Raw genomic sequence first — 14,172 nt, forward strand, 5'->3', positions numbered from 1 at the left:
GTGTGCTACAGACATGCAACGGAATACGACTCCACTAAAAATATCCCGATGCAATATTATTCCTCAAACAGGAAAGACATTCTGACACATGCTACAACACAGACAAACCTTTAAGGTTTTTAGATGAAATAAAGCAGTCACAAAAGGACAAATACTGAGTGATTTCTCTCATACGAAGAATCTAGAACAGTCGGATTCATAGAGACTGAAAGTAGGATGGCCACCAGAGGCTGGGGGAGGAGAGATGGGCGATTATTATTTAACGGGCATGTACTTAAATGCCACTGAACTGTACAGTTTTTTATGTGCATATTTTCAGTTTTATTAGATAAATGCCAAAGCATTTCCCAAACAGTTACACTAATCTATTGATACATTCCCACCAACAACAGGAAACATGAACTTCCTGTTTCTCCATATCCTTACCAACACTTTATCAGATTTTTCTAATTTTTCCAAGCTGATGTGTGTTATAGTATTTATTTGTAGTTTTTATTTTTTTTAATTTATTTTAATTGTAGGCTAATTACTTTACAACACTGTAGTGGTTTTGTCATACGTTGACATGAATCAGCCACGGGTGTACACGTTCCCCATCCTGAACCCCCCTCTCAATTCCCTCCCCATCCCATCCCTCTGGGTCATCCCAGTGCACCAGCCCCGAGCACCCTGTCTCATGCCTCGAACCTGGACTGACGATCTGTTTCACATGTGATAATATACATGTTTCAGTGCTATTCTCTCAGATCATCCCACCCTCGCCCTCTCCCACAGAGTCCAAAAGACTGTTCAATACATCTGTGTCTCTTTTGCTGTCTCACATATAGGGTTATCGTTACCATCGTTCTAAATTCCATATATATGCGTTAGTATCCTGTATTGGTGTTTTTCTTTCTGGCTTACTTCACTCTGTACAATAGGCTCCAGTTTCATCCACCTCATTAGAACTGATTCAAATGTATTCTTTTTAATGGTTGAGTAATACTCCATTGTGTATATGTACCACTGCTTTCTTATCCATTCATCTGCTGATGGACATTTAGGTTGCTTCCATGTCCTGGCTATTATAAACAGTGCTGCAATGAACATTGGGGTACATGTGTCTCCTTCAATTCTGGTTTCCTCAGTGTGTATGCCCAGCAGTGGGATTGCTGGGTCGTATGGCAGTTCTATTTCCAGTTGTTTAAGGAATCTCCACACTGTTCTCCATAGAGGCTGTACTAGTTTGCATTCCCACCAACAGTGTATCCACACCCTTTCCAGCATTGATTGCTTATAGATTTTTGGAGAGCAGCCATTTTGCCTGGCGTGAGATGGTACTTTATTGTGGTTTTGATTTGCATTTCTCTGAGAATGAGTGATGTTGAACATCTTTTCATGTGTTTGTTAGCCATCTGTATGTCTTCTTTGGAGAAATGTCTATTTAGTGAACTGTACATTTTTCAAGTAAGTTTTACTTTATGTATTTTTTTTTTTACCACATACAACACACAAAAACCTTTAATTCAACATACCTTCATTTTACTGAGAAAAGCCACAGCAACTAAAGCAAAAATATTATTCACCTAAGATCACATATCTATCCAAAAGATAATTCTGTAAAAGGTACTTCTGTCTATATTACTAACTAAGCTTTTCAATGGCTCCTGGTGATCACAAAATAAAAGCTCCTACACATGGCACGCAAGGCCCTCCAGGAAAGGGAGCCACCTCCTCTCCAGACACACTGCTCATTGTTGCCAGAGACTGCCACAAGGCGTGGAGGTGCCTACAGCTGCTATCGCCTCTCACCTCCAGGCCTCTGTACTGTCCAACCTTCTCCCCAACTTCCCTCATTAACAAAGCCCAAGTATCACTTCCAGATACTAAGCACTGCCACCCCCAAGACCCTCTGAGTCCCAAGCAAGGACTCCTCCACGTTCCGGTAATACCCCTGCACTCCCCTACCCCTGCACCCACCACACTGTGTCACGATCATCCATTTAAGTGCCGTCTCCCCTACTCCTGTGCTTAGTGCTTAGTCTCTCAGTCATGTCTGACCTTTGCAACCCCATGGACTACAGCCTGCCAGGCACCTCTGTCCATGGGGATTCTCTAGGCAGGAACTGTCATTTCCTCCCACAGGGGATCTTCCCAACCCAGGAATCGAACTCAGGTCTCCCTCATTGAGGGCAGATTCTTTGCTGTCTGAGCCACCAGGGAAGCCCGAGAATCCTGGAGTGGGTAGCCTATCCCTTCTCCAGGGAATCTTCCCAACACAGGAATCAAACCAAGGTCGCCTGCATTGCAGGTGGATTCCTTTCCAGCTGAGCTACCAGGGAAGCTCCTCTTCCTGGATTCTGACTAAATGAGACCCACACCAAGACACACTAGAATTAAAATGTCAAAAGTTAAAGACAAAGATTAATGTTGTAAAACATTAAAAGCATCAGGAGAAAACCAACTTGCTACACACAAGGGAATCCCCACTAAGACCAACAGCAGAAACATTGTAGGCCAGAAGGGAGTGGCACAATGTATACAAAGTACTGAAAACAAAAACAAGAACTTCCAACCAAGAACATTCTCCCTGGCAAAGCTCAGAGTGAAGGAGTTCAACACTACTAAATCTGTATTACAAGAAACGTTAATGGGACTTTAAGCTGAAAAGAAAGGGCACTAATTAGTAACAAGAACACATATGAAAGAATAAATCTCACTAGGAAGGTAAACATATATAAAAAAGGTGGTAATCATTTATAAAGCTAGTATAAATGTTAAAAGACAAAAGCAGTTTAAAAAAAAAAAAACATGATTACTATAATTAGTTAAGGGGTTATTGTTGTTGTTCAGTCACCCAATCGTATCCAACTCTGTGCGACCCCATGGACTGCAGCACGCCGGGCCTCCCTGTCCCTTACCATCTCCCAGAGTTTGCCCAAGTTCATGTCCATCCCATCGGTGATGCCATCCAGTCATCTCATCCTCTGATGCCCTCTTCTCCTTCTGCCCTCAATCTTTCCCAGCATCAGGGACTTTTCCAATGAGTCAGCTATTCACATCAGATGACCAAAATACTGGAGCTTCAGCTTCAGCATCAGTCCTTCCAATGAGCATTCAGGGCTGATTTCCCTTAAGGTTGACTGGTTTGATCTTCTTGCTGTCCAAGGAACTCTTAGGAGTTTTCTCCAGCTCCACAGTTCAAAGGCATCAATTCTTTGGTGTTCTGCGTTCTTTACGATCAAGTTCTCACAACCCTACATGACCACTGGGAAGACCACAGCCTTGACTATACGGACCTTTGTCGGCAGAGTAATGTGTCTGCTTTTCAACACACTGGCTAGGTTTGTCATAGCTTTCCCACCAAGAAGCGGCTGTTTTCTGATCTCATGGCTGCAGTCACCATCTGCAGTGATTTTAGAGCACAAGAAGAGGAAATTTGTCACTACTTCCACCTTTTCCCCTTCCATTTGCAATGCAAATAGATGCCAGATGCCATGATCTTAGCTTTTTTAATATTTAGTTTTAAGCTGGCTCTTTCACTCTCCTCCTTCACCCTCATCAAGAGGCTCTTAGTTCCTCTTCACTTTCAGCCATTAGAGTGCTATCATCCACTTATCTGAGGTTGTTGATGTTTCTCCTGCCTATCTTGATTCCAGCTTGTAACTCATCCAGTTCAGCATTTCTCATGATGTGCTCAGCATATAGGTTAGACAAACAGGTTGACAGCAGACAGCCTTGTCATACTCCTTTCTCAATCTTGAACTAATCAGTTGTTCCATACAGCGTTCTAACTGTTGCTTCTTGACCTGCGTACAGATTTCTCAGGAGACAGATAAGATGGGCTGGTATTCCCACTCTTTAAGAGCTTTCCACAGTTTATTATGATCCACACAGTCAAAGGCTTTAGCACAGTAGATGAAACAGAGGTAGATGTTTTTCTGGAATTCCCTAGCCTTCTCTATGATCTAGCAAATGTTGGCAATTTGACCTCTGGTTGCTCTTCCTTTTCTAAACCCAGCATGGACATGTGGAAGTTCTGGGTTCACATAATGCTGAAGCCTAGCATGCAAGATTTTAAGCATGACCTTACTAGCATGAGAGATGAGTGCAATTGTCTGATGGTTAGCACATTCTTCAGTACTACCCTTCTTGGGAATTGGGATAAGAAAAGGTCCAGTCCTGTGGCCACTGCTAGGTCTTCCAGATTTGCTGACATATTGAATGCAACACCTTGATGGCATCATGCTTTAGGGTTTTGAATAGTTCTACTGGAATAGAATAGTTAAGGGATGCACAAGATAAAAAAGTATGAAACGTGACATCAAACACATAAACCAAGGAGGGTTACTAATGTTGAGCATCAAAATAGGATCAAACTTAAGTTGTTATTAAATCGAATACAGACTGTTACACATACAAGTTATTATATGTTAGCCTGATGGTAACCACAAAGAAAATTAAAGTCAATGCAGGAAATTGAAGATATCTGAAATACATATAAGAATTCATAATCAGAATTCATAAACATTTCCTACAAATCAATTAGGGGAAAATGTACAACACAACAGTAAAATAGGAATGAAATCTAATAAGACATTATATAAGAATATATATGGCCAATAAACATATGAAAAGGGGTTCACCTCATTAGTAAACAGGAAATTCTAATAAAAATACAATGAAATATCACTAAACCCACTAGAATGACTAAAGGAACAACAACATAATCCCATAGAGCAAGGAGGACCTTCACACCCTGATGGCAGAACTCTAACCTGATATAACCACTTTGGAAAACTGTTCAGCATTATCTGCTGAAGTTGAATATATTCATCTTTTGTAATCCAGCAATTCCACCCAAGAGAAACATGCACGTATGTGTGTCAAAAGACAGGACCATGACTGTGGATAGCAACTGTGCTGTGCAGGTCGGCCCAGGCAGGGCTAGAATCAGCCTGAGCAGTTCTGCTAAAGCTCAAGCACCACGATGGTCCCTGTCGAGGCGTGAGACCTACTGCTTTACAGCGCTGCTCTGCAACATTAACAAGCTTGGGGGTGGTTTGTATCCACTTATCAACACTGTTCGTAACAGTGATATTGACGACCGGTTTTCAAAATTACATTACTGAAGGTTCTTACTTAGGAAAGAATTTCACATGTCTTAGATGCAAGGAAACCAATCACACTCATTTTTCTCAAATTAATCAATGAATTATTCCGAACTTTCCGAGTGGAAGAGTAGATCACAAAAATAAGCGATCCTTTTTCATCTCCCATAGATATATTTTCAATAAATAAGGAGGACTTTCCCTGGCACTTTAACCTGAGTACCAATAATCTGAATCAACCCACTGAAGACCCATTGAGGACTCTAGTTTTATACAATAGTGACTACAAGACCTTGAGGACAAAAAGTCTGCAACGGGGAAAAAAAAATGTATTTGACGCCTATGTCCTCAACTCCAACTGACTCCTCTAGCTTTGGTGGAAAGCAGGCTTAGCCAGAGGGAAATATTTTTGGACAAGGATGCTTCAGAGCTATAAAAATAGGCCCAGTAAATAGCACACTTGTCAAAATGCCCAAGTACTCCAGTCCCAGGGCCAAGGAAACATGCCAAGCAGAAGTGTGCAGGATTTCTATATTTTTGCAAACATACCACTAGATTTGAAGCCCCTTCTCTGAATTATTACTTGAGTTATCAATTTGTGAGAATTGCAGCAACTGGTCCAGTGAGGGGTTCCATGAGCCTTTACACTACAGGAGGGCTACATTTCAACATTACACTCACTCTGAAAACTGCTGAGTTTTATGTACCCTCTGCCACAACCAAATTCTGACTTCTCGATACCCAGAGGAAGTGTTCACCCAGAATAAGTACACTGAGTCACTGCTCCCCTGAGGCTGCTGCACCTCTGCATTAAGACCTGCCCTTGGGTTCTCAGGACGTGATCCAGGGAGGAAAAAAATCATAAATCAGTTGCATCTCCCAGAGCTGGCAAGTCTGGGTTCATGATTATCTCCGGTTATGCAATGCCTTGAACTTTGCCATCAATACCAGTTGTGTTCACTTACTTTAACAATCAGAAAAAGGCATTCTGTTGAAGCATTCAAGCACCACCACAGCTGGTTTATCCTTAAAACCGTTAAGTTCATTGGTTCGCCTCTTTTTTTAACTTATATTTTTATACTTAAAAAACTATTTCTAAAAAGCCAAAGGAATGTGCCTCCATTTTTAAGTGAGTCTGTTAAATACACATTTTTTTTAAAAATTCAGTAAGCATCTGGGTTTGGTGATGGAGAGAAAGAATAACTTCTCTTCCTGGACTCTTCACACCATCTCCCACAAATTCTGGAAAGGAGATGGGATAGACGGACACATCAGTGGTATCAACCAGCTCTCAATTATATTAAGAATCTCTGAAGGACATTGCCAGAATGGATACTTTCTGAGTAGAGAAGAGAGCTGCAGATCCTAACTATTCTCTAGGAAGATTAATATGGCAATGGTTATTAGGAGGGTTTTTTCTTCTGTTAGATTCTGCTGAAATGAACCAATTAAGATGCTTCCTCAACAATTCAGGTATCAATCCTTGTTCTAGGAATTAGAAAGGAAAGAACAGGGGCAGGAGCATTCCTCAGAGCCTTCTGCAGAATGGTGGACATTCTGACAGCAACCCCATCTTCAGAGGTGGCCACAAGGTCAACCACAGAGGGAGGAAGCTCTCTGGGAAAGCTGGAGAGAACAAAGAAGTCATGCCAGGGGAGTCTGAGTCTATTATGGGCAGAAAGATGGTAGCAGAGTATGGAGATGATCAGCTAAATCTGGAGCTGAAGAAAGGACAAGATGCTAACTGCTGACTCCAGACACCCACAGATCCCCTTGACCATGGAGGCCACACTTCTCCCCAAAGACAGTAGAGGCCAAAAGGTACATGCAGAACGGTGGTCATCTCAGCCACAGGAATCTCCAGCCAGCAGAACGGTAAGTCAAAGACCTGAGTTCCAGCCTTAGTTCTGCCGCTGACCCTTGAACCCAGGTGACAGCTCTGCTGGGATGATTATTATAACGGTCACAAGAAATGACAGAGACATTAAAGTACTCAGAACAGAAAAAAAGTGAACAAAACACACATACATCTGTAGTGTTTTTTAAGTGCCAGGCTCAGATTTAAATGCTCTGAGTATGAACTTACTGTAATAACCAAATACGAGTAAAGAAAGCACTAAGGTTATCTCTCAACAACCCACACAATTAGTCTTAAAATCTTTAGAATTGTTTGAACTCTCCCAAGCTGACTATCAGATCTTTTAGCATTGCTAAAAGAATCTAAAATAAGAGAAATCCTCACCAGATTAGAGCTGATGGATCTACACCAAATAAAAGCAGCTAACAATTATTAAACAGCTTCCACTGAACACATTAGTACAGTTCTAAGCACTTAGCTCATTTCCTCCCTCAGAACACTAAGAGAAGTAACACTATTTGTTGATAAGGGAAGAAGCGGAGAGAGGTTAAGAGACTCGCTCGAGATTCTCACAGCCAGGAGGAGAAGGGCTGGAACCCAAATCCAGCAGGCACCTTAAGTGCCTTTCAATCACACTTTCAATCACACTCAGCAGAAACCATCACACACTCAGCATATCCTGGAGGAAGATACAGCACAGCGACCAGCAGCATTACTTGCCTGTGGTTCCAGGAGAGCTAGGCAGTGAGGTATGTGCCTAAGGCAGAACTGGGGAGAAGAGGGAGGAAGAAGAAATGAAATTAGAAACTCAAGAAAGGGGCAGATAATTGTGAGGTGCATCCAGGACACAGCAGAGAAAACCCAAAACCTGACCGAGGTACCATTTCTGCTCTACAATGTCCAAACATATTCCATGGCATTCATTTTTCTCCCTGTCAGCCCTACCTCTTCTAGAGTATCCCCAGCCGCACCCCAAGTCCAAAGACTAACATGTCGACAGAAGCTATTTTACTGTCCCCAATACATCATGGAGATCAGAGAACAGCCCAATTAAGAACCGAGCGTCAACACAGGAAGTGAGGAAAGAACTTCACGACAAACACACCCCATGCGCCTGAGGACAAAGTTAACACCTGGGAATAAAACTATTCCCTCCATAAAGAAGTCTGAGTCCCAAAGGAGAGCTTACAACTTAATGATGGTGCCAGGCTCCTGAGATCTTAAAACTTCTCCTAGGCCCCTGCTCTGCTTTCAAGCAAATTTCAACAGAGGCAAACTCACTGAGGCAACAGGGGAAAAGTAAAGCTAACTAACACAAAGCAATTCTGATGATTCTTCTATTCAGCATCAGAAAAGTCAGAGTTGGGGGGCAGGAAAAAGAGATGGGTGAACCAATGCAGAGCCGAGAGAGGAGACTTCCAACCCACTTGAGTCCTCAGTAATACAACGTCAGGGAAACATATATCTGTAGTTTAGAATACGGCTCCCCCAACCCCATCCTGTTTTACAGCCTAAGGAGTTCTCCCCAGAAAAAATGTGCACTTTTTGCTCTTTAAGAGGGACCAAAAAAAAAGTCTTTGGGTGCAAACCCAGCTCCAACCCCCTTCAAGATGCCAATTCTCACTTCCTCAAAGTATGGCATACTAAAAGCAAGGTAAATCAGAAAGCCAAGAAGTCCACTCCTGAAATGTCATTCCCAGAAATCCCACTGGCTGCCCACCGGTAACTAAATGAAAGCCATAAACTCTCTGAGCTCCTTATATGAAAAAAAGGCAATGCAGGAAGCGAAGCTTAAACTCATTCTACAAATTGAAGAAATGCACAGCTAATAACTTTCTTCCTTTTCCACTTCTTTACAAAGCAAAAAACAACCCATCCCCTACTCAAGGGTCAATTACTGGTGGAAGTTTCTTTGCTGGCCTAAATATCCAGCTGAAGATAAACTGGCAATCAGACCCAAGTAAGAATAATGTGTGAACACACAAAACAAGTTAATCTTACTTAAATATTAACCATGAGTCAGTTGTGTGTGTGTGTTTAATTTAAAACAAGCAAAAAAAAATGACAGGCAAAGAACTCTTGGACAAAACAAATATACATATGGTCTGTACTCTGATCAACTTCATATTATTAAACACAGAACTCACTTGTCTTAAATTGCTTAATTGCTTGAGAAACGTGTCAGGCTCCCACAAAATCTAGGGTTTGTTTTTTTTTTCATCCTACTCAACATGAACTGGAACACATGCCAAAAATGACAAAATTTTAAAGTATTAAAAATGTAAATAGAACTACACCTTGATTAAAATTTAAACTACTTCAGAAAGAGTTCTGGAGAATGAAGCTAAATGCAAATTAAGGGCGTAATTTAGGTGTTACTTTGTGCTTATGCTTTTAAAGCTTTACTGAAGAGGATAAAAAACGCCTTCCCTCTTTTCAGAGGTCCCCATAACAAACTGCATTGCCAACTGGCATTCACCTTGAAGATCAAACAAGAAGGGACAGAAGCACAACCAACACTCTCCATCTGAATATTACAGTCCTACCACAGCAGCAAGATCAGAGATGGGAATGCTGTGAGGGGACAATGACAAAAGGACAAGGCTAACGCCATAAAGGTAATAACCCTCAAGACAGCTAACATTCGAGTTCCTACTAAACGCCACTGTGCTAAGGGCTTGATGTGTGCTAATCCATTTGATCCCTTCACTCTCCCGGAGGCTGCTCCTACCTCAGAGATTAGTAAAATAAGGCACAGAAGCACGTTTCCCATATCAGTACTGCCAATGTGAGGCAGGCCAGCACAGGCCATCCCAGCTCCCCACAGTGAACTGAATACAATCTACAGTCAAGATGTAGCAACTAAGAAGTCTATGGCACCAAATAAGCAAAACAGATTTAGCCAGTACCAAAAGCTGTAGGTCAAGGAGCATAAAGAATGAGGCACCACTGCCTCAAATAGCATGATCTAGGGTAGAGTGCAAAAACAGATCAAAGCCAACCGACTGGCAGAAAGTGGCACAGAGATATTCTTCAGCAAAGGGTGGTTCCCCTCCACAGGATTAAAACTGCCACCCACAGTGGCTGAGGCTCTTTTAAACCTTGTTATGTAAGGACAGAATTACTTAAATCTTTGGTCTTTATCAACTTCTTGAATGACAGTTCCATTATATTTCCATTCTGAGGGGTAAACAGCTTTCTTTTTAACACCTTAGGTTTCAAAAGGCACACCTTGGTCCAACTATGCAAGGATGTGATCTACAAGTCTGAACTGCACAAGCTCCTCCCTTCTTTCTCAGATGAAAGCCCCAACATCATACTTATAATTTAAGGTTCTACCTGTGTGCATTTTTGTACTACATAACACTCTTTTTTGGCCAATAATGGATACAACATTCCAAGAACGGAGCAACTTGAATTTGTACAAAAGCTGAAGTGACACTTGCAACTTAGCTTCTAATCCTCTTCCACTGATGTCTTGACGGGACCATCAACTGTAGTTTCTAACCCATTTCCTGTATTGTTATTGGGAGCTTAAGGCTCTAATCAGAGAAGGCGATGGCACCCCACTCCAGTACTCTTGCCTGGAAAACCCCATGGACGGAGGAGCCTGGTGGACTGCAATCCAAGGGGTAGCTAAGAGTTGGACACGACTGAGCGACTTCACTTTCACTTTTCACTTTCATGTATAGGAGAAGGAAATGGCAACCCACCCCAGTGTTCTTGCCTGGAGAATCCCAGGGAGGACGGAGCCTTGTGGGCTGCTGTCTATGGGGTCGCACAGAGTCGGACACGACTGAAGCAACATAGCAGCAGCAGCAGCAGCAAGGCTCTAATATCTTGCCACTAAGATGCTGTTTACAGGTTTTTAAGCAAATATAGTATTTTATACCTGCCCAGGATAAATCTCTCTCTCATGGCACAGGGAGCTTTGGGTGGAGCAGGGATATACAAAGGCATTCAACCTAAACTTTCTTTTGAGTATCATGTAGTATATAAAGTGTAGAACTTTCAAGGTTAAAGGGACTTACTCCTCCCACCTCACATATAATAAAGATTCCAGAACCCAGCACCAGGCATGTACACAATAAACAGGGTGATCTGAGAAGAAACAGGAGCATCTCAGGGTAAAACATTAATGAAATACAGATTTCAAGAGAAATTGCTCTCAAATTAATATGTTGCAAAAAACCTGCAGTGTAGGAAACTTTAAGGTATTACTAATAAAATTTTTTTCTAAAAAGGAAGCACAGAAAACAGACGCTGCAGCTAGAAACAGACACTAAAAAAAAAAAAAAAAATTAAACTCTATCATGATCACTCCTCCAAGAAAAATTAGATAAATGCTCCCCGCCCACAATACAAGTAGCAAAGGGCTGAAATGCTGAGAATATTATCAGCTAAGCTATGAAAATCACGGCTACCTGATCCGATCTAGAAAATAACCGTTAAATATCAGTAAGTAAAAATACAAGAATCACAGCGTGTGTGTGTGCGCGCGCGCCTGCTCAGTCGTGTCCGACTCTTTGTGACCCCATGGACTGCAGCCCGCCAGGGTCCTCTGTCCATGGAATTCTCCAGGCAAGAATCCTGGAGTGGGCTGCCATTTCCTCCTCCAGGGGATCTTCCCAACCCAGGACCTAGGTAATAACTGCACACCTGACCCTGAATCACAGCTCAGCTGGAACCGGGCAGAGTCCTGCAGATGCAGCGAGATTAGAGGCTTCTTCAGAGCCCTCAGTCGCCCCCTCCCCCAGTCTCCCCAGCGCCAGAGGGCACTGGGTCAAAGACATCTCGTGCAGCTGTTAGTGAAGTCTCAGGGCCTCACAAGCTCCGATTGGGTAACTCTACAAAATGCTACAAAAGTGCTGACTACTATTCTTTTCAGCAAGCAAACACTCGGAGGGGAGAAAGACCATTTAGGAGAGCAGAAAACTGCTCTGACTAACGACTGCAGAATAACTGATAAAATTAAAAGTGATCGCAGTCCGGGTCTCGGGAAGCAAACCCCGAAACCGAGGCTCGGCCCAAAGACACTAGACCTTGGGAGGAGTGGAGACCCACAGGCCCAGAAATTTCAAACTACACGGGGGAGGGTCGGGATGAAGACTCCCGTGGCGCTGGCCTCGGGCCGGACACTCCACTCCGTGTCACGGCCCGCCAGCGCCTTCCTATCAGGACGGGCAGAGAAACGAGCGGGCAGAGGTGCCCGCGGACGGCCCACCTGGGCAATGCCGGCGCCCATCAGCCCACCGCCGATGACCGTCACGTGCTTGACGAGGATTTTTTTCGCCGAGGCCGCGGCGCTGGAGGAGGAGGACATGGAGCGCACGAACTGCCTGGTTACAAAAGCCATGGAGCAGATGGCGAAAGCAGCGACAGGCACAAGACCTGGCTAAGTAGCAACCTGCACGGAGCCCAAGAAACAGCAGCTACCCGACGTCAGGGGGCGGAGGCCCAGGCGCCCAGGAGCCCGCGCGCCCTGGGCGTCGCCGTGACGTCACCGACGGCTGGGCGTAGCCTCGCGGCCCGCTTTCCCCATTGGCTGAGGCCCCAGGGACGGCGTTCGAACGTCCGTGCGCGGCGTCCAAGCCCCATTGGGCTGGTTCGGGCAGCCGCCCGCGTCTGGAGAATCCGAAGACCTGAACTCAGTCACCGCCACCAGGCCAGACGCGGAGGGGCTGTTAGCGCTCGGGTACTGGCCCAGTGTTTCCTCGGAAAAGCCACGGACCCCTTGTAAGTCGAAGTCGGTGGTGTTGCCTTGTTGACTCCTCGCTGTTAGTCCTTGTGTAAAACTCGGCGCCGAATAAATACGTGCTATTTTGCAGTGGTGATGGGGGAACCAAAAATGAGCACCTTCCATTCACGTCAGCAAATAACCAAGTCTAGGGAATATTCTATCAGATCAGACCAGTCGCTCAGTCGTGTCCGACTCTTGCGACCGCATGAATCGCAGCACGCCAGGCCTCCCTGTCCATCACCAACTCCCGGAGTTCACTGAGACTCCTGTCCATCGAGTCAGTGATGCCATCCAGCCATCTCATCCTCTGTCGTCCCCTTCTCCTTTTGCCCCCAATCCCTCCCAGCATCACAGTCTTTTCCAATGAGTCAACTCTTCGCATGAGGTGGCCAAAGTACTGGAGTTTCAGCTTTAGCATCATTCCTTCCAAAGAAATCCCAGGACTGATCTTCAGAATGGACTGGTTGGATCTCCTTGCAGTCCGAGGGACTCTCAAGAGTCTTCTCCAACACCACACTTCAAAAGCATCAATTCTTCCGCGCTCAGCCTTCTTCACAGTCCAACTCTCACATCCATACATGACCACAGGAAAAACCATAGCCTTGACTAGACGAACCTTTGTTGGCAAAGTAATGTCTCTGCTTTTGAATATGCTGTCTAGGTTGGTCATAACTTTCCTTCCAAGGAGTAAGCGTCTTTTAATTTCATGGCTGCAGTCACCATCTGCAGTGATTCTGGAGCCCAGAAAAATAAAGTCTGACACTGTTTCCACTGTTTCCCCATCTATTTCCCATGAAGTGATGGGACTGGATGCCATGATCTTCGTTTTCTGAATGTTGAGCTTTAAGCCAACTTTTTCACTCTCCACTTTCACCTTCATCAAGAGGCTTTTTAGTTCCTCTTCACTTTCTGCCATAAGGGTAGTGTCATCTGCATATCTGAGGTTATTGATATTTCTCCTGTCAATCTTGATTCCAGCTTGTGTTTCTTTCAGTCCAGCGTTTCTCATGATGTACTCTGCATATAAGTTAAATAAACTGGGTGACAATATACAGCCTTGACATACTCCTTTTCCTATTTGGAACCAGTCTGTTGTTCCATGTCCAGTTCTAACTGTTGCTTCTTGACCTGCATACAAATTTCTCAAGAGGCAGATCAGGTGGTCTGGTATTCCCATCTCTTACAGAATTTTCCACAGTTTATTGTGATCCACACAGTCAAAGGCTTTGGCATAGTCAATAAAGCAGAAATAGGGAATATTCTAACCCAGTGCGTATTGTTCCTGCTAAAAACGGAAGGAAATAAAGTGCTCACAGCCAAAGCAATGTCTACTGACACATGAGTTTTAATGTAAAAATCAGGCCCACTAAGCGAAAGAGAGATTTAACCTTTAATTGCCCATTTCAACTTTACATCTTTATCAATGCAGGGAGCGAACATGTGGACAGTTTAGTCAAAGAGCAACCTTTGTAGTGTAACTGATA

The 14,172-nt window shown here is 43.7% G+C and overlaps 1 protein-coding gene across 1 annotated transcript in view; it reads right to left on the bottom strand.

Annotated features, from left to right (window-relative positions):
* Positions 1–12,406, bottom strand: part of HADH (hydroxyacyl-CoA dehydrogenase) — a 43,434-nt gene extending 31,028 nt beyond the window's left edge. The window contains 1 exon segment of the mRNA NM_001046334.1: positions 12,173–12,406. Within this exon segment, the coding sequence (NP_001039799.1) occupies positions 12,173–12,304 (132 nt within the window). The 5' untranslated portion in view covers positions 12,305–12,406.
* Positions 12,407–14,172: the final 1,766 nt, after the last annotated feature.

This window comes from Bos taurus, chromosome 6 (genome assembly GCF_002263795.3).
Source record: "Bos taurus isolate L1 Dominette 01449 registration number 42190680 breed Hereford chromosome 6, ARS-UCD2.0, whole genome shotgun sequence".
Lineage (NCBI taxonomy): Eukaryota > Metazoa > Chordata > Mammalia > Artiodactyla > Bovidae > Bos > Bos taurus.